This window comes from Coturnix japonica, chromosome 2, assembly GCF_001577835.2.
Source record: "Coturnix japonica isolate 7356 chromosome 2, Coturnix japonica 2.1, whole genome shotgun sequence".
In the NCBI taxonomy this organism is placed as follows: Eukaryota; Metazoa; Chordata; class Aves; order Galliformes; family Phasianidae; genus Coturnix; species Coturnix japonica.
This window is the reverse complement of record NC_029517.1, coordinates 131,148,375-131,173,046: the sequence shown is the minus strand read 5'-3', so window position 1 is coordinate 131,173,046 and position 24,672 is coordinate 131,148,375. Positions and strand designations below refer to the sequence as shown.

The 24,672-nt window shown below is 41.5% G+C and overlaps 1 protein-coding gene across 1 annotated transcript in view; it reads left to right on the top strand.

Moving 5' to 3' along the window:
- The window catches only part of AGO2 (argonaute RISC catalytic component 2), a 47,889-nt gene that overhangs the window by 5,994 nt on the left and 17,223 nt on the right, over positions 1–24,672 (top strand). The window contains exons 2-12 of the mRNA XM_015856389.1: positions 8,307–8,502; positions 12,698–12,818; positions 16,853–17,034; positions 18,317–18,453; positions 18,590–18,724; positions 20,761–20,848; positions 21,622–21,769; positions 21,943–22,062; positions 22,250–22,372; positions 23,134–23,267; positions 24,137–24,321. Of these exons, the coding sequence (XP_015711875.1) occupies positions 8,307–8,502; positions 12,698–12,818; positions 16,853–17,034; positions 18,317–18,453; positions 18,590–18,724; positions 20,761–20,848; positions 21,622–21,769; positions 21,943–22,062; positions 22,250–22,372; positions 23,134–23,267; positions 24,137–24,321 (1,569 nt within the window). The remainder of the gene's footprint in view (positions 1–8,306; positions 8,503–12,697; positions 12,819–16,852; positions 17,035–18,316; positions 18,454–18,589; positions 18,725–20,760; positions 20,849–21,621; positions 21,770–21,942; positions 22,063–22,249; positions 22,373–23,133; positions 23,268–24,136; positions 24,322–24,672) is intronic.

Genomic DNA, 24,672 nt, shown 5'->3' with positions numbered 1-24,672 from the left:
GGCATCGAGTGGGATGCTGCATTGTGTGCTGCTCCAAACTAAACCCAAGTCTCTTTGCTGCCTTTATCCCTTTGAGTCCTTCCGTGAGAGAAGCAAAGCCTTTGAGGCAGCATTAGGTGCTGCGATGTGAGCGGGGGTGGCTCTTAGAGCTTCTCGTGTCACAGATCGCCTCTGTAGAGCTCTTAGGGCGCATTTTGGTGTTCCTGGTCTGTGAGTGTTGGGCTAGAACTTAGTAATGTGAGCAGGCAATAAGATGTGAGCTGTAGTTTAGTAGTAGGAAGTGCGTGGATGTGCCAGTTCTGATTTGTTTTAAATAAGCCAATTTTAGAAGAGTTCCCAAGAGGGGAGGATGCACTGGCTTAGTTAGATCAATCTAAAAACTGTTTGAAGTTAAACTTGTCATGTAGATGAATAAGCCTTTAAAACATAATTATTACTGGGGCCTTGTTAAATACCGTCTGAAACTTGTTTAGCGAGTGTTAACTGGTAAAGGACAGGCGTCTATTCATGCAGAGGCTAAATTCCTATCTAAATGTTTCTGTGTTCTTGGCTTCGCTTATCCTTTGATACAGAACGTATGACATTGTGCTTTCATACAAGTGGTGGATTGCAGTCAATGCTCCCTTTCTGCTGCTCTTTAGGAGTCGCTCTGTTGGTTGGCCTCTCTCGCTCTGTCGTACTCCTCCATCATTTCTGACAGCTTCATTTGCTCTCACATGGAGGATATAGTCTGTGGATTTGGGGGAGGTTCTCTTTGTGATTTTCCATATTAATTCTGATTGCTGCTAAAATGCGAGACTTCTCAAACAACAGTGAGTTTTAGCTCGAACTCTTTGGACTCCGTCCCTTTTTGAACTGAAATGTTTGAGACATAGCTTTTAAAAAAAAAAAAAATCAACAAAAAAAACCCACCAACCCTCCAAACCACAGACGAAACAAGAATAGAATGGAGGATGCTGAGGTTCAGGTAGGTATGACGGTGCAGAAGAACGAGCGTCTCAATGAACCAAATGCATTTCTGCAGGGTTTAATGAGGGAGCGCTTGGTTTCGATCTGCACGAGTCACTCTGTGTGAATGAGGGTGTGTTGTTTGAAGAAGTGAGAGCTTCGTACAGGAGGAGGAAACTTCAAAGTGGATTCCCACTGGGGCGAGGAAGTGGAGCTTTACTGTTTGGGTTGTGTTGTGTGAATAGAATACAGTAGTGGGGTTTTATTTCCTAACTATTCCTGATTTGCAAATGTCCATTAACCTAAAACATTGTATATGCTTTCTTTTTTTCCTACCTTTTACAGTATCTTTAGAATGGGCAAACCACGAGTGGAAATGTACAGGACTAGGTTCAATACTGAATAAAACGTTGGTAGTAGCACTGCATCTGAAAGTGGATGAACTCATTTTTCGGTGGGAATGTGGATCTTCCTGTAGTCGGGAGTCACTACTTAATAGTCTGCTCCCAAGCTTTGGCTGTCGTCACTGGGGTGGCACAGTGCCACAGCTGGGTCTGCATTTGTTTTGACTAATACGAGAAGTGGAGTTGGTTACAGGAAGCAGGTGGAAGAAAAAAGCTGTAATGGGGGAAAAAGATCACAGAAGTGTTCAACTGAAAGCCTCCACTTCTTATGTCTCAATTATTCCATTATTACAAACCTGTAGTTTACTGCTCCTCTCAGCGGTGCTGAAAACCACAGCCTTCTCTTGAAACTACATTATATGCTGTTGGATTTCTTGCATGGTAAATATGCTCCTGCAGCTGCTTTCACTATCTAAAGTGATGCATTAACTGTGAATTTCCTACTTTGAAACTGAGCCATGGGAGCATTAATATTCTTTTAGATTAATCTGCTTTATGTCTGGGCAAAGATTTCTTTTTGAAGGAAAGCTCCTGAATTATATATCTTTAAGAGTCGAGTTTTGTTATTCAAAGCGTGTGGAGGTGTGAATATAGCAAAGGTACAGCACAGATGTCCATCCTGGCCTATTTCTTTATTAAGCTGAGGACAGATCACAGCATCGTGGAACTGTAGGGGCTGGAGGGGGCATCTAGAGATGATCTGACTTCAGTCCTTCCTGTGTTTCACTGAATTGGATACAGTATGAACATCGCTGGGCAAAGGGTGCTGAGGTACCGAGTGTGGTTGGTTGGGACTCAGTGCCCCTCGCTGGGCTCTGGTTCTGACTCAGCTTCAGTCTTGCTGTGAACTGAATGGGAGTTCTCAGTCATCTGGTGGTCGCACCAAGAAGTTTGATAGAAACTTCAGCGTGGCCTCTGAAATAAATACGCAGTACTAATGAGTTTTCCTTGGTAAAGAAGTTGTGCTTTACAGGCTTTCTGGTGACTTTTTGAGCTGTACAAGCTGACTGGTAAAAAAAAAACAAAACAAAACAGGAAAGGAAAGCTGACGACAGTGGAGGCTGAGTTGTGCCATTTTGTACGTAACCACGTGGTCTCAAGTGTGGGAGTACGACTGTCAACTATGAAAGGAAGTAAGCTACACTTCTTTCCTACCCTGACTTGAACCTGGCACTTCAGAGAATGCAGATAAGGGGAAGTAAGGTGCAATAAAGCAGCACAAAGGAAGGAGTAGGTGCAATTTGGGTGTTTTCTTCTCTAAGATAATGGAATACTCAGTGCATCATACTTCTCCATTTTTAAAGGCTTGAGGTAGTATTGAATGGAGGCACTGTTCTTTATGAATACAGAAATACTGCTAGACTTTCTTTTTTTTTTTAATCCTTAGAAAAACCTGGAATTAGTTCAGTGCTTTCCAAGGCAAGGAGAACAGAACGTTCATTGTGGTCAAGTGTGATAAATAGCACTCAGACCAATCTCCATTCCCCCCCTTCATCTAATAGAGATCTTGAAGGTGCAGTTATTTTGTAGTCTCCATTCATGATCACTTTCAGCTGGATTACTGGTATGTAGGTAAGCCACAAGCACTCACTGCATTGTTTGGATGAGGCTCACTGTATTCATTGGATAACTTAATTCAATGTTACTGTTTGCAATTCTGTATCCCCTAGGAAGAATTTCAGTGGCACTTTGTACAGCTCTGCATGCAGATATCGGTCAAGCCATGTGGCTTATTAATGGTAGGAGTAGCTGTTGGATGCTCTGTATACATCTTGAATGCTCTGTATACATCTTGAATGCTCTGTGCTGCTCCTCTGCTGTTCGCCCCCTCTTGATTTGGAGTTCTTGCAGTCTTTCACACATCCATGCTGGAAACCTGGTCATGACTTTATAGGGCAAACAGGATTGATGTCACGTTTCTCCTTTTCATCTCTGACCACGATCACATTGTGGGCATCTGGAAGGAATTGTGATCTCTCTGTGTTGCATTGCTTCTTGCAGTAGGGAGAGATCGCATCCATGTCTTAGAGCAGGGTGGGGATGTATCCGGGATAACCAAGGCAGCTGTAGGTCTGTAACTGGTTATTTGTTCTAAGCAGAATAATACAGCGTTTGACTTGATAATTAACACTGCTTCAGTTTTCTTGCAGTAAGTGACAATTATTACATAAAAATGATCTCTCAATTAAGTCTGCTGAACATAATGAGATCACAGATTTGAAGGCATTGCTGTTTATCCAGCATTTCTGCTTCTTATCTGAATACTGAATTGTATATTGCTAAGGAATTGGAAGCAGTTTGGCATAGTGAGATCCCTACAGTTCCCAATATTATCTTACAGGGGTCTTAAAATAAGATGGAATACAAAGGCAGCTCATGGAAATAACAGAAAGTGAAACACAAGGAGGAATGTAGGTGACAGAATTTACTTTAAGGCTTGGATTCCAAGTGTGAATGTTAACACGGTGGGCTGGGACACCTGAAGTACTGTGTCCAGATGTGGAGTCATCAGTACAGGAGAGACATGGAGCTGTTGGAGTGCATCCATAGGAGGGCCACAGAAATGATCCAAGGGGTGGAACACTTTCGCTATGAGGACAGCTGAGAGAGCTGGGGCTTTTCAGCCTGGAGAAGAGAAGGCTGCGGGGTGAGCTGAGGGCAGCTTTTCATTATCTAAAGGAGAACCATGAGAAAGAAGGAAACAGGCTCTTTAGCAGAATCTATTGCAAGAAGACAAGGAGAAATGATTTAAACTAAAAGAGGGGATTTTTAGTTTGGACATGAATATAGATAGGTGATGAGAACCCCCTTCCTGGAGATACTCTCGAGGTCAGGCTGGATGGGGCTTGAGCACCTTGATGGAGCTGGAGGTTTCTCTGTATTGCAGGGGAGCTGTACTAGATGGCCTTTTAGGATCCCTTCCAACTCATGAGATTGTGTGATGATGAGTAGTGGGTATTTGAGAGCAGCATGGGAGCAGTCTGAATGTGATGAGGAGCAGGAATTCTCCATTCCCGAGTGATTGAACTCTGGGTAGTGTTGTAGGGCCGTTCCAGGAAAATAATCATTGAACAGCTCTTGGCTAGGAAACTCGAGGAGAGTAGGAGATAGGGATTACAAAAGGCTTTCCTCCTCTCCACTCTCCCTTTTTGTTTGTTGTTTTCTTTCTTTCTGAGGACACCTTTAGTAATCTGTTTGCTCACCATCCAATTGAGTAGTTGTCCTCATTGATACCACTAGAACAAGGAGTGGTTACAGGATTTATCCTCAGTAAATCTTAGCTGGCATTCATTTGCCTTAAAGGGTAGGAATAATTGTTTTTACTCCTTGCTCTCATTCCTTGCTTACTGGGTATTGGGCTCTCTCAAATATCGTTTTTCAAGAGGATGTGTTATTAGCAAGAAATCTGACAATTGCACCTTGCTGTGGGATTTTCAGTAGTTGATAGTTAAAATAATGCTGTAATACAGGCTTAAATGAAGTTCTGACTACATCATTTCTTCAGTTTCCCTGCAGTGCTTCTCTTGTGGTTTGTTGAATTTGGGGGGATAACCAATAAGGCTGTTTCCATCTAACGCAACAGTGCTGTAACTTGACTGATGAATTTAGTTTGTGCACGCCAAAACGTGCTTAATAAGCAGCAAAGACAGATGTATAGATGCCTCTGCCCTCCATAGTATCAAGGGACTATTAGCTGCAGCTTGGAGTTTCCCTTATCTCTTAGAAAACACTGCAGGCTCTCTTCCTATCTTTCTCGAGCCATTCCTAACAGAAAACCAATTCAGAAGTCAAACTTCTTTAAAAGCACATACGTGTGAAAAAACTGAAGGTGGCCCGAAGCTGAAAACTGTGTGCAAAGGTGTTCTGACATACATGTATATGGCCGAGATAATTGGGTTTTTGAACCTTAAGGTAATCCGCAAGTTCCTAAGGGCAAGATTTGGAGGAGATAGATGTGGGCTTAGGGAAGGTACCCTAGGGACGGGGTAAGAGACAGAAGCTGCAGCACAGGGAACTAGCTAATAATACCACAAGTAGATCTTAGCATGAAAGTAATCGACCATTGGAATGAGTTGTAAGAGTTGCTTTGGAAACTCTGTGAGGAGGAGAGTGGTCATGTCTGGTCTCTTCCAACTTACTCTGTGCTGTTACCATACCCAGCACCTCCTACACAGCTGCCTTTTGAAGCACACACATCCCTTCTCTTGCTTGTTTTGGTTCTTAACCCGATCTTATTTTTGTTTCCTGCAGGTCTGGGGGTAAAACAGCTGTTCAGTAGCTGAGCTCGAGTTCATAACCCCCCCAGTTTGGTTTTTGAATCAAAAGTAGTGATACCTCCTTCTTGTGGAAGGGATGGAATCAGCGACATAACTAGAGACAGCAAAATGCAATTCAGAAAGCAAACTTCACAGTGGTCTTTGGACTGTCTGCAGGCCAGGCATGTCAAATCAAGTGCTGCAGGGGGAACTCAATGTGATGTTATATTAAAATTCTATATGCCAGCATGAAATTTGGACATCTTTCATTAAATGGGTGTCTGGTAATTAGTTTATCTGATATACTTTTGGGAAAAAAAAGTGTCTTTTATTTATTGTACCTCTTACAGCATTACTGTCTTCAGGTTAAGCTCTGTTGCCTGCCGCATGCTTCACTTCCTGTAACTCTTGTTTGAGATGGATAAAGCTGCACTACTGAACGCAGGAAAGTGTTGAAGCTCTTAAACATCTCCTTTCACGTGGCAGCTTCTGGCAGAGACAGCTGTATTGTAGATCAACACAGCAATATCTGAAAACACCCGCGTGGATGATCCGGAATAACCACCCTGATGTCTGATAATGAAACCTCAACTGAAAGCGGGGCTTCCGAATAAGGCTTCCTTCCTTCACATCGGTTTCACTTACAGGCCGTGTGTTTGAAGAAATAGTTTGAGAGGCGAGGCTTCCTGTGACAGATGCAGGCTGCGTTAGCCCAGTGCTAAAATGTTCGTTGAGCTGTGAAAACATCACCAGATAATTAAATGTGTTAGGACTTGCTGCAGAAGCAAACGTATTGATATAATTACAGTAGTTGAATTATGCTTGGGTGATCTCCTGTGTCGACAAGCCCTTTTAGATGCAACTGGCTCGGCCCCTTTCTTATTTAGTAACTCATTAGGCCTCTGTCTGCATATCAGCGGTGTAATTCCATGTTTAAAATCTTCTATATGCGCCTTTAGCGCTGAGCAGCACTTCAGAGAACCGAATAACCTGAAGCTTTACAACACTATGAAGAATAAAGGATGGTGCTGAAAGCATCCATATAGGTGATAAATTAAATGGCCCTGATAATTCAGTTCCACAATTTGTTGGGTTTTGGAAGGGGAGAAGAGTGCAATCGCAAGTGTGGCTCATTCATTCCTTTTACATGCTGGGAGTGCCTTGGCCCTGTGGCTCTTTGAGTCACTGTAATCTCCAGTTTGGATCTGCAGTGTTTTGATGGAGTGGAAGCCTGCACGCAGCCAGCCTTGAATCTGCAGCACTGGTGTAAAACTCTGCACTAAACTGATATCTCTGTGTTTGAGCACAGCTTCTCTGCCACCTCCTTGTTCCCTGTCCTCTGGGGTGAGTTGTGGCAGTACATCTGTATCCTCTGCAACACCTCCCTCAAAGAGAAGCATTCCTATATAGAATAAGTAAGGTTGGAAAAGACCACTAAGGTCAGGATATAGCCCAACCATTGACCCATCGCCACCATGCCCAGCAGGCCATGTCCCTCAGTGCCACATGTAAGGTGCACATAGGTACAGCCATCAGTCCTGTAGCTAATGCATGTATGTGTATCTGCTTCATGCCACAGAAATATAGGTTGACTGCTTATCAGGTCAGTGCTGCTGTTTAATAAACAGTGCTTATCTCCTCCAAGCACCACCCTGCCCTATATAAGTCTGCTCAGTGCGTTGAGCCAGAAATAACTTTAATTGGAGCATTTAAAAGAGATGAAGTTTAGAAGTGAAAGTAGCTGATGTTGCTGGTCGTTACTTCTGAAATGCCTGGTTCTGTGTGTGTGCTGGAATGTGCATTTCCTTGTTATCTCCGTAATTTGCTTATTCACCATTTGTCACTAAGCTCCGGTGTTCATCCTTGAATGTTTGTAAACAGAGCTTTATTATATCCCTGTGAGAAGTAACAAGCAAGCCCAGTTTAAGGAGTAGGCAGATGTCAGTTACCAGCATAACTTAGCTTTGCAGCATAAATCACTTGTGGGGCTTCTGGAATCTGAATGTTAAGTGGTAAAGCAGGGAAATGATGGTTGTTTGTGCAAGGGTTGGTTATCAGATAATGAATGTTAGGAGTAAATCTGTGAGATTTCATAGTGCTGCGTAGGAACGGGAGGCAGAAACTGCATGAGTTCAAACATCTGCTTATTTCTGGTAGGCTGTGGTGATTAGAGCAAACTGCATGCAGCTGAAATGCATATGATATCACACACACACATGAGTCTTATACTTGAAAGTTTTCAAAGGTGGTTTAAGTGGTGTCAGCTCCTTTTTAGAGGTGTTAGCTCAAGTATATGTGGTTAGGTGATTTGCATCAGTAGCTGTTTTGAAACAGATTCTTCATAGGTAGAATCATAGAATCAATCGCTCAGGTTGGAAAAGACCTTAAAGATCATCGAGTCCAACCACAACCGAACCATACTACCCTAACTAACAACCTCCTGCTAAATCATGTCCCTGAGCACCACATCCAGATGGTTTTTAAACACATCCAGGTGACTCAACCACCTCCCTGGGGAGCCTATTCCAGTGCTTAACAACCCTTTCTGTAAGGAAGTTTTTCTAGATGGTGCATGTTTTCTTTCCAGTTTTCAGATTGTTACCAGTTTGAGCGTCCCCTGCTTTGTTGGATAAAGTCTATGAAGTTGTTCCATTCAAACATGGCTGGTGTGGCTAATTTGTGCTCTCTCTCTTTTCAGTGCTTGCACCTCCTCCACCGTTGCCACCACCAGTACAGGGATATGCCTTCAAACCTCCTCCTCGCCCAGATTTTGGGACTTCTGGAAGAACAATCAAACTGCAGGCCAACTTCTTTGAAATGGACATTCCCAAAATAGATATCTACCATTATGAGTTGGATATAAAGCCAGAAAAATGTCCTAGAAGAGTTAACAGGTAATCTGGTGCTTTGCTTTTTTCCTCAGTTTGCTTACATTCTGGTTTTCATTTGCAAATTCTGGAGCCCTGTGCCTGTTTTCACTGACAGTTCAGGAGATGTGTCTGTCCTTATTCACTCTTTGTCTTGAGAGCTTCCAACTTTCCATATCCATCAGCAAGCAGTGTTCCTCAGACTTTTTAATCACAGGATGGCCCGGGTTGGAAGGGATCTCAAGGATCATCAAGCTACAGCTCCCCTGCCACAGGCAAGGCCACCAATCTCCACATTTAATACAAGACCGGGCTGCCCACGGCCCCATCCAACCTGGCCTTGAACACCTCCAGGGATGGGGCATCCACAGCCTCTCTGGGCAGCCTGTTCCAGCACCTCATCACTCTCTCTGTAGAGAACTTCCCCCTATATCCAACCTAAATCTTCCCTCCTTCAATTCAAAACCATTTCCCCTTGTCCTTCTATTACCTACCTTTTCAAAGAGTTGATTTCCTTCCTGTTGGTAGGCTTTATGTACTGGAAGGCTGCAGTGAGGTCATTCCACACTCTTTATCCAACAAGGTCTGTCCCAGCCCAGCGATACGGTGCTGGCAGTTCCTTATTTTGATTGAACTTGTCAACTGCTGATTAAAGCCACTGTATTAACTCTAGAGAGGTTAGATCAGTGTAAACCAACTTGATAAGTAATCTTGGTATTGCTTGGTTAAATATCAGAGTGTAATTGGCTGGCAACCCATCAGCAGGATGTTGGTGTTGCCAGCTTGTTTTCGTGACTTCACCTACTTAAAAGAGGAGGTGAAACCCATTTGTTTGTGCTGCTGGGAGAGGAACGTGGAGAGTCTGAATCAGTAGATTCTATAAAAGGGAAAGTTATGCTCCTGAAACAGATAGGGAGATGAAAGCATGGATCAGTTGGCAAAGGAAATAAGCAATTAGGTCCTGTATTTTGCATGTGTGTCCTATTAGTCACAGTGTGGCAACCTCATTAACTTGAAAAAAGAGCAACGTTGCCAGAAGTGAAACTGAGAACAAGACTTGGCACTAACTCGAAACCACAAGTGTCATCATTGTAACTACCTACACATCTTGACTGCGGAGGCTGGTAATGGTGTGTTTATATATTCAACAGCAAGAGCTTTCTGTATTAAAAAAGGTCGCATGGGTGGATTATGCAGTTATGAACAAAAGTGTAGAGTCCAAAAAGTCACCTGAAAGCCCTGGTTTTTTTGATGTCAATTAACAAACTGGAGTTCGCTATCCATGGTTGCACTAACAAGTCTGCTAGTAATGGTATTTCCATAAAGCAGCATTGCTATACTTTGCTGCTCTGTTTTTTCTTTCTCAGGCCTTTAAACCAGTTGAAAATTGGGTTTAGTTTTAAAAGCAGATGTTGTATGTGCATTAAGCTAAATTCTCTTCTTGCCTGAAGCAGCCCTCCTGATTTCACCACTGCATTCTCACTGCATTGTAGAGCTAAAAAAAGAAGTACTAATAATAATTAGCGGTCCAGATTTTTCTCAGTGGAAGCCATGAGAGCTTTGCTTTCACTATCACTGATTATCCCTGCCTCCTGCTCCAGTGCTGACAGCGTACATGCTGCTGTCTGATGCAGATATCTGTGCTCCTTAGCCCCTCTGCACAGTGCAGTGCTGTGCAGCTACTACGTGTTTGTGGTGTGTGCTGCTGCTCTCATTGATCTCCTCTTTGTGCTTCCTCCTCTCATCCCTACCTTCAGTGGTGGGGACTCGGTTTTGAAGAAATCGTAGAAAACACAATTATAAAGTAATTGTAAAGCAATTTTCCCGGCTGAAAAAGCAGGTTATATTCTGTAATGAGTTGTTGCCCCACTGACAGCTTCAGACCTGATCTCCTTTGTTAGGTTAGCCACTCCTTGTGTTGTGGTATCAGAGCAGATATAAATCTGCATGGTTCAGTGCCTTTTGCAGTAACCAGGGGTGTTATGAATGCATTCAACAGTGCACGTTTCTCTGTATAGTGTGGGTAGAATACAAATTGGATTCATTTAATGAAGTTTATGTTTTGTTTCTTCTTCCGCAAGCACTTATTAGTGCTTTTGCTACCCTGTAGGTGTACGTGCACTTGTCAGTGCCTGGCGTTTGGCTGGCTGTGTCCTTTCAGTCCTACACGTATACCTGTGTCTGTGCATGTATTCATATATACACATGTAGGGTTTTGTAGGATGGTACCTTACAGTCCAGAGATCAAATTCATTTTTTCATCTAGATTACAGTTTTGATTATATAACTCAGCTATATACCTACAATCAATAGCTTTTATCATTACTTTGTGTTTTAATATGTAGAAGAGGTTGAGTTTTTAATTCCATTTACACTATTCCCTCATCGTTACATATTCCCATCATTCTTCCATTTACACTGTTCCCTCATCTGTGCTGGCTTCATTCTTCAGTTTTATTTTTGGCCTACCTATGGCTTGGACTGTACAGTTGGATACACCACAAACAAGAGCTGGAGCAGGACTGAAAGGCACAGAGCTGAGACAGCAGGCTGCTGTGCCAAACCTATACAGTTAGGTTCAGTTATTCTCATGTTGCAGGAAGTCCAGATCTCTTTGGGTGGCTGTTGAGGATGGGCAATGTGGGCTTGGCTCTGCACTGAGAATGTCCTTGGTTTAATGTGTGAGGGTTGCTGGGACTTGTATGTAGCTCAAAGTGAACACCACGTTGGATCGCTTGTGTTCTTGCATGCACGTGTGGTCTCTGTGCAGTAGTCCACGAGGGCTGGAGTTGGAATGTCAATAAATCACTCTTCTTTTAACTTCAGATGGAGAAAATAGTTCCGCTTTTCATTTAAATGCCTCAAACCACAGCTGAGAAACACCACCACTAAACATAATTCAAAGTGTGAAAGCCCTAATTAAATGGAAGCATTCATTTTCATGCAGAGCAATTTGCAATCAAATCTTGCTCAGTAAGGGAATGGATTTTCCATTGCTGAAAACAAGAGTGAAATATATCTCTCTTCTGTCCTTGAAATTGGCACTTGTTCAGTCAGACACTGCAGACCTGAGGCTGAAGCTACTGGGACAAGTTTCATTCATACTTCTCAGAAGCTCGGATGGGTTTCTTTTAAATGTGCCATCTAATCTTAAAGCCTTGGGACATAGCAAAGAAATTGTCAGCTAGAACAGCCTTCGCTCACTACAGGGCTTGAATGAGCTTGAAGTTTCTTCTCAGAGTTTTATGTCACTACAGTATCTAACTCAATTACCTTTCTAAATCGTGGTGAGTAAAATAGTCATCTGCAGCCTCACTGAGCTAATTGGCAGTGGTACAGAAGAAACAGCATCCCGTAGCTTTCCATCCTGTGTCCGCTCAGCTTCTTCATGCTGTTTTGCCTCAAAGCCATATATATATATAACTGTCTCTAGGCAGCATACTGCAGACCACTGCTGGATTTGAGATTTCCAGCTGTATGAGACATGTAGCCTGGAGGATGTCTGTTTGGGACATTTGGACCAAAGGCCTTTGGCATCAAAGGGTGCTGTTGCTTCAACAAGCCACTCATCTGGCTGGTGTGTAAGCACTGTGGTTAGGCAAGTGCTTTTGGGACTAGTTACATCATTCATACAAACAGCACATATTTCCAGCTGGGCTTTAATGAATGGATATGCCTTTCTAATACATTTGGATCTCTGTGAATGCTGGTTTTGTTGGCTTTTGTGGAAAAAAATCACACTTAAGTAATCTGTCTTAGCACTGCACAGAAAGTTTATGTATCACTGTCATCATAGGAATGTTGTGCTGGGGGAAGGCTGAGGCTGAAAGCTTGGGTAGTTGTATTTGGAAAGCTGCTCAGTCTGCTGAGCTTGGGCTTTATACAGAAAATACCATAGCATATGGGAGCAGAAGAACCAGACAATACCGTGCACCTTCTGCTGTGAGCATATGATAGCACAATCTTTTGGTTTGCCAGTTGTGTTAAATCACAGCAAACTGGAAGGCATGTAAAAAAGCTACCAACAGCTGCGTTCAGAAAGTAGTTTAGTCTGTGAAAAGATTGCTCTAGTTCAGATCAAACAAATCTCAGCTTTAACGCCTAGCAGGAGACAACCCTTTATTTTTCCTAATGCTTCTACTCGTGAATATTAGTATTCATTTGCTATATAACATCAGAAGTAAAAAAGCTGAATTAATGTACTCTTTTTTTGTGTTTTCAGAGAAATAGTGGAGCATATGGTTCAGCACTTTAAAACACAGATTTTTGGGGATCGCAAGCCTGTGTTTGATGGAAGAAAAAACCTTTATACAGCTATGCCACTTCCCATTGGAAGAGATAAAGTAAGTTTTAAAGAGAAAACTTCAGAAGGGTTTTCAGAAGATTGGAGGTTCCAGTGTAATATTTGCAGATATAGCTGATAGAAATTGGTTTGTATGTTCTTTTTTCTTTTGTATTTCTTGTGTGCATGTGAATCTCCTGCTGCCTTCAGATTCCACTTTTCTTAGGGCCTGTGATCTTACTGCCATCATAAAAAAGGTCTCTCCCCTTTCCATATCCTTTCTTGCTCCCAGCTCACGGTTTCTGATTTGAACTGCCCAAATCAGCAGATGCTCTCTGTACTAGAAGTAAGGAAAAAGTGAAAGCACAGTGAAGTTTGGGACACGAAGTATCCCAGCAGCAGGCAGTCGCCATATCAGTTCATTTATCTCATCGAAGCCTGCTGAAAGCTGACTGTCACTGTCCGCTAGTGGGAAGAAACTCCTGCATTGCTTGGTTGGCAGTGCGGACCCTCCTCTCTAACCCTTTGTGATGTGAGAGTGAAACTGGTTTTAATTTAGCAGGTGAACATCTACTGGCTGAGCACTGGGGCAGTTCAGAAGTGTTGTTTGTGAGCTCTTTACCTGTAAAATTAGTCTATACTTCTATAATCTAATACCAGAGAGAATTTTCTGTGGCCTTTCATATTTAGGTGATAAATACTTAAGAGGACAGTCATTCACTAGCAGTAGTTTCTGGAGGCCGTTGCACCCTCCTGCTGTTGCTGCAAGGTGAGGCACATGCAACTTATAGAGATTATTCTATCCTATCCTACTCCTACCAAAGTGACCCAGGTGAAATGAAAAGGATTTGTAGAGATCTGTGCAAATTTGCTTTGTGATACAATTGGGAACAGAGCTCAGGTCTTCGTAAATGCTATAGTGTTGTGCTGTTAAGCAGTTAATACTTATGTTCTATGTCTACTGTTGTGCGCCTTATGCACTGCTTGACATGGTCAACAGTTCTACCCAAATCATCTCTTAATCTCGTATCTCTAAATTATACGTACGGCTTTTCTCCTTGTTGTGTGTCTGACTATCTGCTTGCCAGACAGGACTCAACTTTGAATAGCTTTGGATTCTAAAACTCTTGTGTACTATGTCATATGTGGTAGAAATGTAGTGGTTCTCAACAGGAACAATGACAATTGTGCTGGCAAGATGCACCCATTTATGACTTTCCTGCCAAGCTGTGTAGGAGTCGAGTTGTATTTGTTGCTTCTTAAGAAGCCTGGAAGGCGCTGCCAAAAGAAACCATAGCAGGTGGTTTTCTGAGATTGCTGGCCTGTTTATCCCTGTGTATGTGCTGAGGAACTGATCCCAGATCAGCACACTTGAAATCTTTGCTCTTGCTTTCAAAGGATGGAAATTGCTTTCAAACCAGAAGTAAAGGCGGTTGCATTGGAATCTTTTGTCTTCCTGAAAATGAATGTTGTTATCTACATGTGAATAGAAGATGGCTTTGATTTTGTTAAACCTTTTGAACAGAGCAAATGATCTGACTAGAGCAGTGATCAATTGCTTGAGGTGAAGGGTGTGCCTTTGGCTCACCAAGGAGTGGGTTTAGCACAGGGTGGTTTACATTATTTCAGTACCTTGTTAGCATGAGGGGAGTCAACTCTTTATAAGGGTAGGTTATGGCAGGACAAGGGGAAATGGTTTTAGGTTGAAGGAGGGAAGATTTAGGTTGCATGTCAGGGGGAAGTTCTCTACAGGAAGAGTGGTGAGGCCCTGGAACAGGCTGCCTAGAGAGGCTGGGGATATCCCACCCCTGTAGGCTTTCAGAGCTGGCTTGGATGAGGCCCTTGGCATCCTGGTCTAGTATTAAATATGGATGTTGGTGGCCCTGCCTGCGGTGGGGGTGCTGGAGCTTGATGATCCTTGAGATCCCTTCCAACCCAGGCTGTTCTGTGATTTCATCTGTGTATCTGGCTCTCACTTAGGCTTGCTTCTCAAAAACTTTCAGTCATCCCTTTTCCCCCATCCAGTAGAGAACTTTAATATCTGTATGCCAATGCAACCGGAGTTATTACCCTTGAGGAAAAAAAATAATACAGAGAAACCTCAACTGGTTTAAATCAGATGTGGGGAAATTTAGCTTAGTGAGGGAATTTCTTTCTATGTGGAGCTTAATTGGTTTAAGCATGGTTTAAACCAGTATAAAGCTTGTAGGTATTAACGCTTTCCTCCAGAGTAATTAGATTATGTTTCTTGGGGCTTTTTGGCTGCTCTGTACATAAAAAATACAGCAGTTTTTCTACACTTGGGATCATATTGAAAAGATTCATGATCGTACAGTGATTAATAGATGGTCCTTAATCTGTGTGAGTGAAAAACTTAATTTATTTGCAATATACGTCACTAGTGGAAGAACTGATGCTAATCAGAAGGCTGAAACCAATTTGTCAGCACCTTTTTTCTGTTGCTCTTTAACTTAATTAACATCCTCTGTCTTCATCTCTTGTCAGTGATGATTCTTCTTTCTTTTTTTTTGTCCTTGCTGATAACCTGCTTCTATTTGAACTTGTACAAACACATTGTCATCTTTTCTGCTCACCCTTCCTGCTCATTGTACCTGTTTTAATTCCTTCCTTATCATAGCTAGTTTTCATTCCATCATTCCTTCATTTCTTTAGACGTTTCAGATCAAATATGGAATATATAAGTATTAAAACAACATATTTTCTCAATTTTTACTCATACAGTAAGTGTAGAGGGCGCAGTCAAGGTATGCAGATGGGACCAGTCTCCTAATGTACCTTTAACATTTCTTTTCAGCTCTTCTGTAGCATTTCACTGGTGAGATATAAAAGGAAGACAGCCTGGAAAGTTAGTTTAAAACTTATGTATTTGAGCAGTAAAAATGACTGATTTGGTTTTAAAAAGGCTGTAAAGCCAATAGTTAAAAGTGGGACAAATTCATTACTGTAAATTCTTTGTGACAACTAAGCTAAATGTAGTGGGTACGTGGCCCAGATATTGCTCTGGTAACTGGTAGATTTGACTAAGATAGCTAAGCCTACCTATGTGTTAGGGTGTTATTACCAAAAAAGAGTGAAGTACTTCGCATTTTGGACTATCTACTTTTTAACTTAAGGCTCAAGGTATGAGTTAGATGTGGGGTTCAGGGAGTGGGTCAGACATTGGCTTGCAGCCCAGTAATCGTCATAGTCAGTCCTGTGTTTATCGGGGATGTGGATACAGCACCGCAAATAGATCAGTTCTTTATCTTTTTTCCATACCATCATAGTTAAGGAGCTTTGTAAATTGAGACCAAGAAGGGGGAAAACGCCAAATAAGCAAAAAGAGGCTTTATAAAAAGCTTCCAACCTGCATCATCTGACAGCCTACACCTTCATTTCTTTGGCCTTTCTGGCAGAATAAATGTTCTGGGTCATCTACAGATCCTTCTGTTCCAGACTGCACTTTCCATTGCTCTCCCATGGCCCCATGGCTCCTTCCTCTGCACAGCTCTTGTGGTGAATAACGTTGGTTCTAAGGGTTCTAAGATAGGGCTGCAATATTAATTTGGATTGTCCACTATACATTGTCAATTTGGTTGCTGGCTTATGGAGAGGCTGCTTGTATTTGTTTTATCTTTGCTACCTGTTTTTTTAGACTGAAGAAGCTAACTGCTGCCAGAGGGCAGATGACTGCATATATTAGCTTGCTGTTACCATATACTGTCTTCGGTAGCACTCTAATTACAGTTTGCCTGCTAAGTGGATGTCTTTTGGATTGAAGCAGCGCACTCCCTAGGACAGGAGAATGCAATGTTTTTATTTACATCCAGCACAAGGGATGTTCTGATGATGTTATTTCTCATAGTCACTCCCATGGGTTTTAGCGATAGCAGGTATGCTTTACTTCCAGTTGGGTTAAGAACTGTTCTCAGACCTTATCTTCTAAGGCTGTACATAATATCTGTTGTTTCTTCATCATTGCTGTTTGTCTTTTCCCAGGCTTCATGGCATTATTCAGAGGAATTTGTTGTCCCCTCTCATTTTCTGCTCCAAACAGAAAGAATCATCTTGTTTTGTTGTTTGTCATTGTTGCAGGTGGAGTTGGAGGTCACGTTGCCAGGAGAAGGGAAGGACAGAATATTTAAGGTGGCCATCAAGTGGATGTCCTGTGTGAGTTTGCAGGCATTACATGATGCTCTTTCTGGCCGGCTGCCGAGTGTCCCATTTGAAACCATCCAGGCACTGGATGTTGTGATGAGGCACTTGCCTTCCATGAGGTGAGCAGAAGGCACTAGGATTGCTGAGGAAACATGCTTTATTATCTGAAATGCTTGGGCAGCTATTTTGGGTTGGACATACTTGTACATCTCTACCAAGTAATAGCCAGCTAGTAGATCACAGAGCCAGGTAAGGTAGCATCGCACTTCTCTGTTTACCAGATGATGGTTTTAAATGAAAAGAGGGGAGATTTAGACCACATATTAGAAGGAAGTTCTTTACACAGAAGGTGCTGAGGCACTGGAACAGGTTGCCCAGAGAAGGTGTGGGTGTTCTGTCCTGGGAGGCTGGATGAGGGTGTGGAAACTTAGCTTTATTTAGCTATTCTGTCATGTGATATCAAGTGAGGAGCCTCAGAGCTGGGTGCAGGTCCCTTTTTGTACGGAAAATTACTGAAAATCATTCTACTTTTGAGTGTTCTCAGGGCTGGGGTGCCCTAGTACCTCAGCTGTGCTCCATCTCTTTGTAGCCTTCTGAGAAGGAAGTTCCCTGAGCTGAATTTAGTTGGAGGCTGGGAGATACCACATAAGTATGGCTCAAAAACTTCTTACCCTGTTCCTGTGCTCCTTCAGCACATGTTAATTGCTGATTTTTCTGTATTACCGGGCTAGAGAGACATTAGTAGCACTTGGTACAGCAGTTTTTATAGGGAAAAAAGTGCTTTAAAATGGCTTTGTCCCAAGTAACATCCATGGCTTTTGTAGTCAAAACTCTCGGTTTCTTTAAATGTGCTGCCATGAAACAACTTGCTTAAGACCACTGTTCAAATTAAATGCAGTTGGAAAATAGAGAGTAAAATTCTTTGCTGAACTTTCTCATTTTAAAGGACTGAGAAGTTTATGCAAATATATTTAAATAGCCTTATATTGCATTGACTTTATCCTCAATTTTAGGAAAAGATTCAGACAGCTTTTACAGTAAAAAAAAGCAGCTGAGATAAATGATTCACACATTTTTATCCAGAGAAAGATATTAGCACTGGTTTTGATGAGTTTGGTATTAAATGTGTAGTACTGAATTACCAGTGCAGTCATTCTGATGCAGTTGAAAGATGCTTCAGCAATGTTTGCTAGGTGAGTCGTTTACCAAAACAGTGTTACCATGGATTTCAGGGGAAGCCAGGCAGAAATAAGGGGAGAGATTATTATTAACACTGTTGTTTATAGCTTGAAACGCTGCTGTTTCTATGCTTTTGAGTAGGTGTTGATAAAGTTATAACTAATAGAAGAATTTTTTACCTTCTGCTTTAACTTTATGATGTGGATTTATCTTCTGTTGCAGATATACTCCAGTGGGGAGATCATTTTTTACAGCGTCAGAAGGGTGCTCAAATCCATTGGGTGGTGGCAGAGAGGTTTGGTTTGGATTCCATCAATCAGTCAGACCTTCCTTATGGAAAATGATGTTAAACATTGATGGTGGGTTCTATACGGTTCTCTCTTTTCTTCTCTCTCTTTCAATGGAGAGGCAAAAATTGAATTCCTTAAGTTGTATTTATTTGAAAAATTATTCCTGTGTATTTTTGTAATACGATGTTAATGTTTTTGTCTACAGTGTCGGCGACTGCATTTTACAAAGCACAGCCAGTTATTGAGTTTGTATGTGAAGTTTTGGATTTCAAAAGCATTGAAGAACAACAAAAACCTCTGACAGATTCCCAAAGGGTAAAGTTTACCAAAGAAATAAAAGGTAATAAATGCTTATTCTGTCTGTTGGTGTATTACCAGTATATATTCTTAAAGTTTTCTATAGCTATTGGCAGTTTGGGAAGCAAATTATGACAGTGAATACTGTCCATCACCCTCCAAGTGTTGGAATAAACTCAAACTTACTAGGAGATGAGTTTCCTGAGATCAGTTACTGCCTTGTGATTTATATAAGCTTCTCATCCTTGACAAGCCTTCATTTCATTGTGTGTTACCATCACCTAATCACTTGGTCAGGTGTCATATCAAAGTTATTTGTGCATGTGGAGGCCTGAGCATCTCAGTGCAGCATCCCTTGTTATGTCAGTCTCCTTAAAAACAATCGATGGTAAGTGACAGTTGTTTTTCTCATCCTGTATTTAGGAATTGAATACCACCTTATGCTTTATTCCTCAGAAAGCACTCCCATCACTAAATACAAGTTTCAATTCGGAATGGGAAGTCATGTCATTTCGCTTCAGTCATGTCAACAGTGCTAATCCCAGTTTCGTAAGATGGTCCTGTTTCTAATCAAGAGATTTTAAATTGTTTGACAAGGCTGGGATTTCACATTTGTTATTTCCAATTGCCTAATCTTAATTTTCTTTGGAATTACTAATGGAAATATTTCCATATCCAAATTTTCTAATAAATCAGCGTTGTAGTTTCACATACTTATGTATACTTGGTACACATACTCTTCCAGAAGTATATTCAGTTACCAAACTAAGCAGTGACTGAATGAAAACTCGTAGGAAGGAATTGAGCTTCTTGTTGGTGTTCCCTGAATTCTTACCCATAACATTTCTTCTGGAAAGTCAGGGTCCTTCTGTTGTGGTTTGTCTTGGCAGGCACTAAGCACACACAGCTGTTGGCTCTCTTCTTATGGAGTGGGACGTTTGGGAGAACTGGGGGTGGGGGAGGAAGTAAGATTTGTTTCATGTTTTTAAATGCCTTTATCTCAACTCACAAGTGATGCATGATGCAGTGCACAGAACCACAGAGCTGTAGGGACCACTAGAGAAAACCAACTATCCCATCTGGAACCAACACACCTTCCTTCTGTATATGCTAGCTAAGAAAGAGGGAAGTGAAAGAAAAACTCCAGCAGTCTGTCTTGTATTGAAGGCTTGTGAAAAGTTGATGTTTATCAATGGCTTAGTAGTAGATGGCACTTTAAGCCCTAGAAAATTAGGTGGGAAGATTACTGTGCTCAGCAAGTTATTAGCACCTTTGACAGGTACCATAAATAATGCCGTGTTACTCAGCAGCGCTATGAGTTTATACCCATGTGCAGATAGGTGGGGAATTATAATTTCCAGCCCCCTCTTTTCTATTCCCACGCATTCAACATTCTAAATGTAACAGTCGTCCCACACCTGTTTGTCTGAACACAAAAGCAACATAAGCGAAGATTCTGTATTCAGGCTCATGTCTGAGGTTAGTGGTGGTTCCAAAATGCTTCTTTCTGTATGTGTAGCTGCGTTGTGTTGATTTCAGGTGGAAAAATTATTCTTTAGGTGTGGAGAGTTCCACTTTTCTGGTTAGCTTTCTCCCTGGAAGCTGTTGGCTTTCAGGTAGGCCCTGTTTTTGTGCAGGTGGGGATTGCAGCAGATGTTTGGCTTCACTAACAGTGAGGCCCAGCTGTCTCATTCCCAGGGTTTGTTGCTCTGTCTGGAGGTCTTACAGACACTGTGTGTTTAGACATAATATTTAAACATGCCCTTTTTCTCCTTCCACCATGCCTGAGTTGTGAGTAGAGAGAATCAATTGAATATGTCCAGCTTTTGATCAGCTCTGATAGCTTAAAGATTTTGCCTTGTTTTCTGGAATTCTTTGTTTAATTTTGGCTGAATCAGTATTGTGTTGTTTGTTTGTTCTTTAATTCTCAAATTCTAAGCTTTTTCTAGCCTTCAATTCTCTAAGAACACACTAAATAGTCATTAGCTGTACTGCACAGTCTGAGTAGTCTTGTTGAGTTTTATGGGTGCTGACAGCTTGGTTTTGAAGAAATGGTGATAAATGTTTTCTAACTTTTAGGTCTAAAGGTGGAGATAACACACTGTGGACAAATGAAAAGGAAGTACAGGGTGTGCAACGTTACCAGGCGACCAGCAAGTCACCAAACGTAAACTATTTTGCTACATCTTATGTGTGTGTTTAATGTCATGCTTGAAGAGTGTCTTGACTTCCTTAGGGAGCTGGGAAAATAGCTGTCTTGCAGAACGATACAGACATTTTTATCATGAAGAAGTGTTTCTAGGGCGCCTATAGTAGGCAGGTAGTTTACCCCAATTCTAAGAAAGCAGTGATGAGAAACAGTATGAGAAGACAGGCACTGCGTAACAGGTTGCGTGATAAAATAATGCCAGTATCTCAGGGTGTTATTTAATTGCTTGGACTTAATTTCCTATTCCTTCAAGTGATGCATTTCATTAATGAAAAGACCATTTGTGCCAGCTGATATAAAAACATATAATTCATAGAACTACATATTGCATATATGGAAATATGTTACAGAGAGATGCATTTCTGAAATGCTGGTTGGGTTTGTGTGCCTCTTAATGGGCTCACACTTTTCTTTGCGTGACACGTCATGAATTGAGTACTGCAGGTATCACAGGTAGGTGGAAAACAGTCTTTGCCTTTAGGCACTCGTTCTTAGAAAATGTAATTGGTAGCTTTAGGTATCAAGTTATAGAAGTGACTTCTGAGGTATTATTTAATGACATGTGGTAGTGGTAATGATGTACTCGTGATTACAGAAGTAAACTTGCATCATTTAAATGAGATGGGTTTAACCTCCAGCAAGCTTGGAACATGCTAAGAAATGAATTGAGAAAGTGTGGCAAAACATTTCACATAAATTAACGGCTCGTTTTCATGTTTGATTTCCCATAGATTCCCACTTCAGCAGGAGAATGGACAAACAGTTGAATGCACTGTAGCTCAGTATTTTAAGGACAGGCACAAATTAGTTTTACGCTATCCTCACCTTCCATGTTTACAAGTAGGGCAGGAGCAGAAACACACGTACCTTCCTCTTGAGGTGAGTGAGCTTTGAAATAATACTCTATTATGGGGATGTGGTCTGGGTGAAATAAAGCTAGGCTGCTGACAAACTCTTTGGTGAGTAGTCAACGTATGTAAAGCAGTTGTGGGGGGAGAACTCAAGGTTGTATTGGTTTTGTTCTTTTTAACCTTGTGTTGGGGTTCTTTCAGGTGTGCAACATAGTGGCAGGACAAAGGTGCATAAAAAAACTCACTGACAATCAAACTTCCACTATGATTCGAGCAACTGCCAGATCAGCACCCGACCGTCAGGAAGAGATTAGCAAATTGGTGAGTGTTCCCTCAAAAGTGAGGTGAGAGTAGTTGGTATTCTTTCTGTTCCTGATAGCAGGTTCTAAATAGGTTGTGCACTACAAACAGGTTGTTGCCCAAATAGAGTTATCTCAGAAAAGCTTAGATTTGAATTCAGAGAAGTCCTCTTTTTCTGCAAACAATGTCTCGTTTCTTTGAATTTCAGATGCGGAGTGCGAGTTTTAACACTGACCCTTATGTTCGTGAATTTGGGATAATGGTGAAGGATGAAATGACAGATGTGACTGGTAGAGTCCTACAGCCTCCCTCAATCCTCTATGGAGGCAGGGTATGTTGAGACACAGCAAAATGTGACTGGTTTCATTCTTAGCTGTGATAACTTCAGATTGCTGTGTGCGAATGATGCTGAATGTGATGAGGTCAGAGTCATCATAGGTGTAGAGTTTAACATTTAGTGTTGTTAGAAATCCTTACGATTTGTGGCCACATAGTTCATAGTTCTTTACTCCTCGATTGCTTCTTTAGTTCTGTAGATAAAGTTAAGGTAAAGTGCATTTATATAAACTTCAGTGGGAGGCGTTGCTCCCTGAAATCTTCTGAAACTTCTGATTTTGAGTGTTCTGGGTGGAGCAGCTCTGTTTAGGACGACTATTTTAGGGTATTACCTCTGTTAGCATGTTATTCTCAAAACTGCCTCTTCCTGTAAAGTATTACTTGGAAGGTTTTTCTTTATAGTGTCTTTTCAGATAGTTTCTACCTGACTTAGTCTTCTTACTGTGGTGACTCAAACAAAAAGCTTGAAGTAGCATTCATATCAGTTATATAGACTGTCTTGTTGATGCAACATCAAAACCTCAGTGTCTAGGATGACTTAATTTGTGGAGGCTTCTCAGGAACTTCTAGATCGTGCATTGCCAGCTGAAGGTTGTCCTACCAGTGCAACACAATAGTATCCACTTGATGGGAGTAAAAGGATTGTGCATGTTAGAGTCTGATAATTAAATAGCTTACTAGTTGGAAGCATAACTGGCTTTTCTTGGTATGAATCGTTTTCTGATTTAATGTTTTTTTTTTTCTTTCCACATCCAGAATAAAGCAATTGCTACCCCAGTCCAAGGAGTCTGGGACATGAGGAATAAGCAGTTTCACACTGGAATTGAAATAAAGGTTTGGGCAATTGCGTGCTTTGCTCCCCAGCGCCAGTGCACTGAGGTGCATCTTAAGTAAGTGTATTGCATAAGGTGGTGATTTTATTAGTTAATATGTGTGGAAATAGGCTTATGTCAAACAAAATGTATTTTCTACATATGGTAGCTTATCTTTAACACTGCTTTTGATGCACTTTTGAACTGTGCAAGTCTGATTTCCGTGACAGCATAATGAAATTCTCGAAATTAGACTTGCCAGAACCAGCACGTACTGTAGGGTAAAGTTCCTACCACGGTGAGGACTTGGGATTGAGTTTAAGGTGGTCAAAATGATTGATGGAGAGTATTCATCACTGTTTGTCAAGACATAAAACTGAGTTATATGCTCTAACCTGGTTGTGTGGCATGGAATAATTTGTGCAATGTTAATCCAAAAGGAGTATTTTAACAGGTAATCCAACTTTTGTCTCCAACTTTCTGCCCAGGCCTGGAGGCACAGCACTGCATACGTTGGTACCCTTACAGGATCAATAGAGCAGTTGGTTTTGTTCACTTGGAACATTTAAATAAAACTTTTCAGATTAGAGTTTTCTGTTCTTTTGTCACGAACAAATGGAAGGTTATTGTTAAAAGTGGTATCTCTGCCATCCTTGGACCATGGGAAGTGTGCGTGCCTGTGCAGCTGGATTTCTTTATCATTCTTTCGCATACAATTTCTTTCCCTTCATGCATGGGCAAGTGCTGTGTGTAGCTGCCCTAGCAGGTGACTCAGCTGTTCTTTGTCAGGTGAATGCAGCTTTGTGGTTATTCATCACAATGGTATTGCCATAATGATGTTCCTTTAGATGATTTGCCAAACAACTTGGGAATGTTTCCCTAACAACTGGTAAGAAAACAGTGGAAACGCTGCCTTTCACATCCTACTGTGTGTTTAAATCCTTTAGGACCTTTACAGACCAGCTGCGTAAGATCTCCAAGGATGCAGGGATGCCGATCCAAGGCCAGCCCTGCTTCTGTAAATACGCCCAGGGTGCAGACAGTGTGGAGCCCATGTTTCGGCACCTCAAGAACACCTATTCAGGGCTTCAGCTCATCATTGTCATCCTGCCAGGAAAAACACCAGTGTATGGTCAGTGAGCGCCAAATCATGAGCTTGTGTTTTAATTGCACTTTGTGGCTTATTTCTTCCGAATTATCTGAATGATGGAAGTCTAAAGGACTGCAGATTAAATTTACTCCTTTTCTCGTTCTGCGTGGTGTTTTATATTAATCCCTTAATTCATTTCATTATGTTTGGCTGCGCGTTTAACTTGCTCTTCCTGTTGCGTGTATTTGATACAGGTTTTGTGAGCAGAAAAGTTAAAATCAGAGCTATTGAGAAATTGATTGAACTGTTCTGTAGGCAATTAAAATATAATTACTTAATTGTAAATATACGTACTGCAATGCTAACGGTTCTGAGTAAAGAAGAAATGAGCTT